Source organism: Monoraphidium neglectum (genome assembly GCF_000611645.1).
Source record: "Monoraphidium neglectum strain SAG 48.87 unplaced genomic scaffold scaffold03141, whole genome shotgun sequence".
Taxonomy (NCBI): Eukaryota; Viridiplantae; Chlorophyta; class Chlorophyceae; order Sphaeropleales; family Selenastraceae; genus Monoraphidium; species Monoraphidium neglectum.
Window position 1 is genome coordinate 930 of NW_014010487.1, and position 2,352 is coordinate 3,281.

Genomic DNA, 2,352 nt, shown 5'->3' on the forward strand with positions numbered 1-2,352 from the left:
CGCTTGGCGGGCGCGCGCGCGCGCCCCCTGCAGCGGGGCGCGTCTGGCGGCGCGGGAGCTGGCGCGGGGCCTGCGCGGATCCCCGAGGGGTCGTGGGCAGCGGCGGTCGCGCGACGGTCGTTATTGTTCGGGCGTGTGCGGGGTGGTTTGAGGGCGTTTGTGTGCAGTGCATCGCGGCGGATATGCAATCCACTGCACATAAACACCTGCTGGTCGGGTGCTTTCGGGAGTGCGGAGCAATGAGAGGTGTGGAGCGGACGCCCAGCCATCCCTGCAACTGCAGCCCCTTGCAGCCATGCCTTGCTCACACCCACACACACAGACCCACACACACACACACACACACACACACACACCACACATGCACACATGCACACACGCACACATGCACACACGCACACACGCACACACGCACACACGCACACACACACACTCATTCCAACCCCACCCTCAAAGGTTCGAGCCCTGCGGCCTCAACCAGCTCTACGCCATGGCCTACGGCACGCCCCCCATCGTCCACGCCGTCGGCGGCCTGCGCGACACCGTCAAGCCCTTCAACCCCTTCGAGAGCTCCGGCACGGGCTGGACGTTCGAGAGGGCCGAGGCGGACCAGATGCGGGGCCAGATCCACAACGCGCTGGTGACGTACAGGGAGCACAGGGACGCGTTTGTGGCGCTGCAGCGGCGCGGGATGGAGCAGGACCTGAGGTGGGCGTGGGAAAAGACCCGTGTGCCTGTTTTTGGGGTGGTGGGTGGGCGTGTACATGCGCACGCGCATGTGTGTCTTGGTGTGGGTGTGTGGACGTGTTTGTGTCTGAGGGGTTGAGGTTATTTTTTTTGTCCGCCGGCTGTTTCCGGACGGTTGAACAGCCACCCGGGGGGGAGGAGGTTGGGAGCGATGCAGAGTGCAAAATTGGGTGTAGCGGTTTCGCAGTGGCGGAGCGACAGGGTGACATTGCGCATCCAACTCAACCCCCTGTTGCAACCCCACGACCGTAATCGAACCAACACACTCCATCCCAATCGCACCATGCCTCCACCACAGCTGGGACCACGCAGCCCAGGTGTACGAGGAGGTGCTTGTGGCGGCCAAGTTCACGTGGTGATGACGTCACAACGGCTGGCGGTGACGTTTCCATGACGTCACCATCCCGTCGTTTCATAGCGCCACGCAGCGCGCGCGGCGGCGTTGCGGCGACGGCGCACTACGATGCGGCGTCGCAAGTGAGGGGTGCCCGCGGCGATGCGCGCGCGCGGGGCCCGGTAATCGGCCGGGACGCCGTCGCGTGCACTCCTGACCCGTTGAGGCTTGTTGGCGTGTTGCGGCAGCCGGTTCATGACCGCTGGCGCGCGGGCAGATCAATGGCTGCAGCGACGCCGGCCTGGGCCTGGCACCCCGCGTTGATGGGGGCCGGGCGCGGCGTGCGAGGCTGAGGAGGGGTGGGGCTGCACAGCAGGGCTGCTGTAAGACCACCCTAGGGTGGCACATGGGTGCCTTTCAACGCGGCGGGGGTGTCCTCAAGAGCGTTTTGCGCTGCTTATCACTCTGCAATTTTGGCGGCCGCCGGTTGGTTGCCTTGGTATCACTCCTGTGCGACCTGGGGTGGGCCATACCTGGGGCAAGGCTGGCTGCGCCGACTCAGCCATTATACGCCACTCCTGGGCCTGTTCAGTGTACTTTCATGTGCGGTGGCCCAAGCCTGCCGGTTGCGCCCCTGCCCATGGTAGGGTGCACTTCAGTGCCCCCAGACGGACGCGAGCGCTAGGCAGCCGGGCGCTGCCGCGCCGCCACGTGGGCGGACGCATTTTTGATGGTCGTGCGCACGGCGCGGTGTGGCGTGCGGCCCGCATTGGGCCGCGTGCGCGCGCTGTGCTGCGGGCGACGCTTTTGTGCAAAGGGCAAAAGACGGCAGAGGGAGGCTGGTATGTCGCGAGAAACGGTACTTAGCAGAGCATTCATAGACGCAAAAACAGAGACGAGAGAGTGGCGGGCCCGCCTCGAGGCATGGGCGCACGACGCCAGCACATCATATGCAGTCTGCCCTCCACCCCCCTATTGTCGATCGCATGATGCTGCACCGGTATTCATACAATTGAAACAGGGCTAGTACGTTCTGGCGAGGCCAAGTGCTGTAACCATTCGCAGCTTTGGATGTCTCCAACCCCCTCAGTGCCCAGCCACCGCAGCTGGGCATCCGGGTTGGGGTGAAGGCTCCCTGACCTACAGATGCCCCTACCGCATCTGGAAAAGCTCAGCAGCAATGATTGACAGCAGGCCGTTGTTTGGGCAGTTGAAGAGAAATCAGCCTGCCAGCTGGCCGTGCGACGCCCCAGGGACCGCAGGTGATGTGC

General features: G+C 64.5%; 1 protein-coding gene across 1 annotated transcript in view; it reads left to right on the forward strand.

Moving 5' to 3' along the window:
- MNEG_12242 (starch synthase) overlaps nt 1-1,106 on the forward strand; it is a gene marked incomplete at both ends in the record, with an annotated part of 1,754 nt that extends 648 nt beyond the window's left edge. Inside the window, 2 exons of the mRNA XM_014039285.1 lie at nt 457-708; nt 1,046-1,106. Coding sequence (XP_013894739.1) covers nt 457-708; nt 1,046-1,106 — 313 coding nt within the window. The remainder of the gene's footprint in view (nt 1-456; nt 709-1,045) is intronic.
- Nucleotides 1,107-2,352: the final 1,246 nt, after the last annotated feature.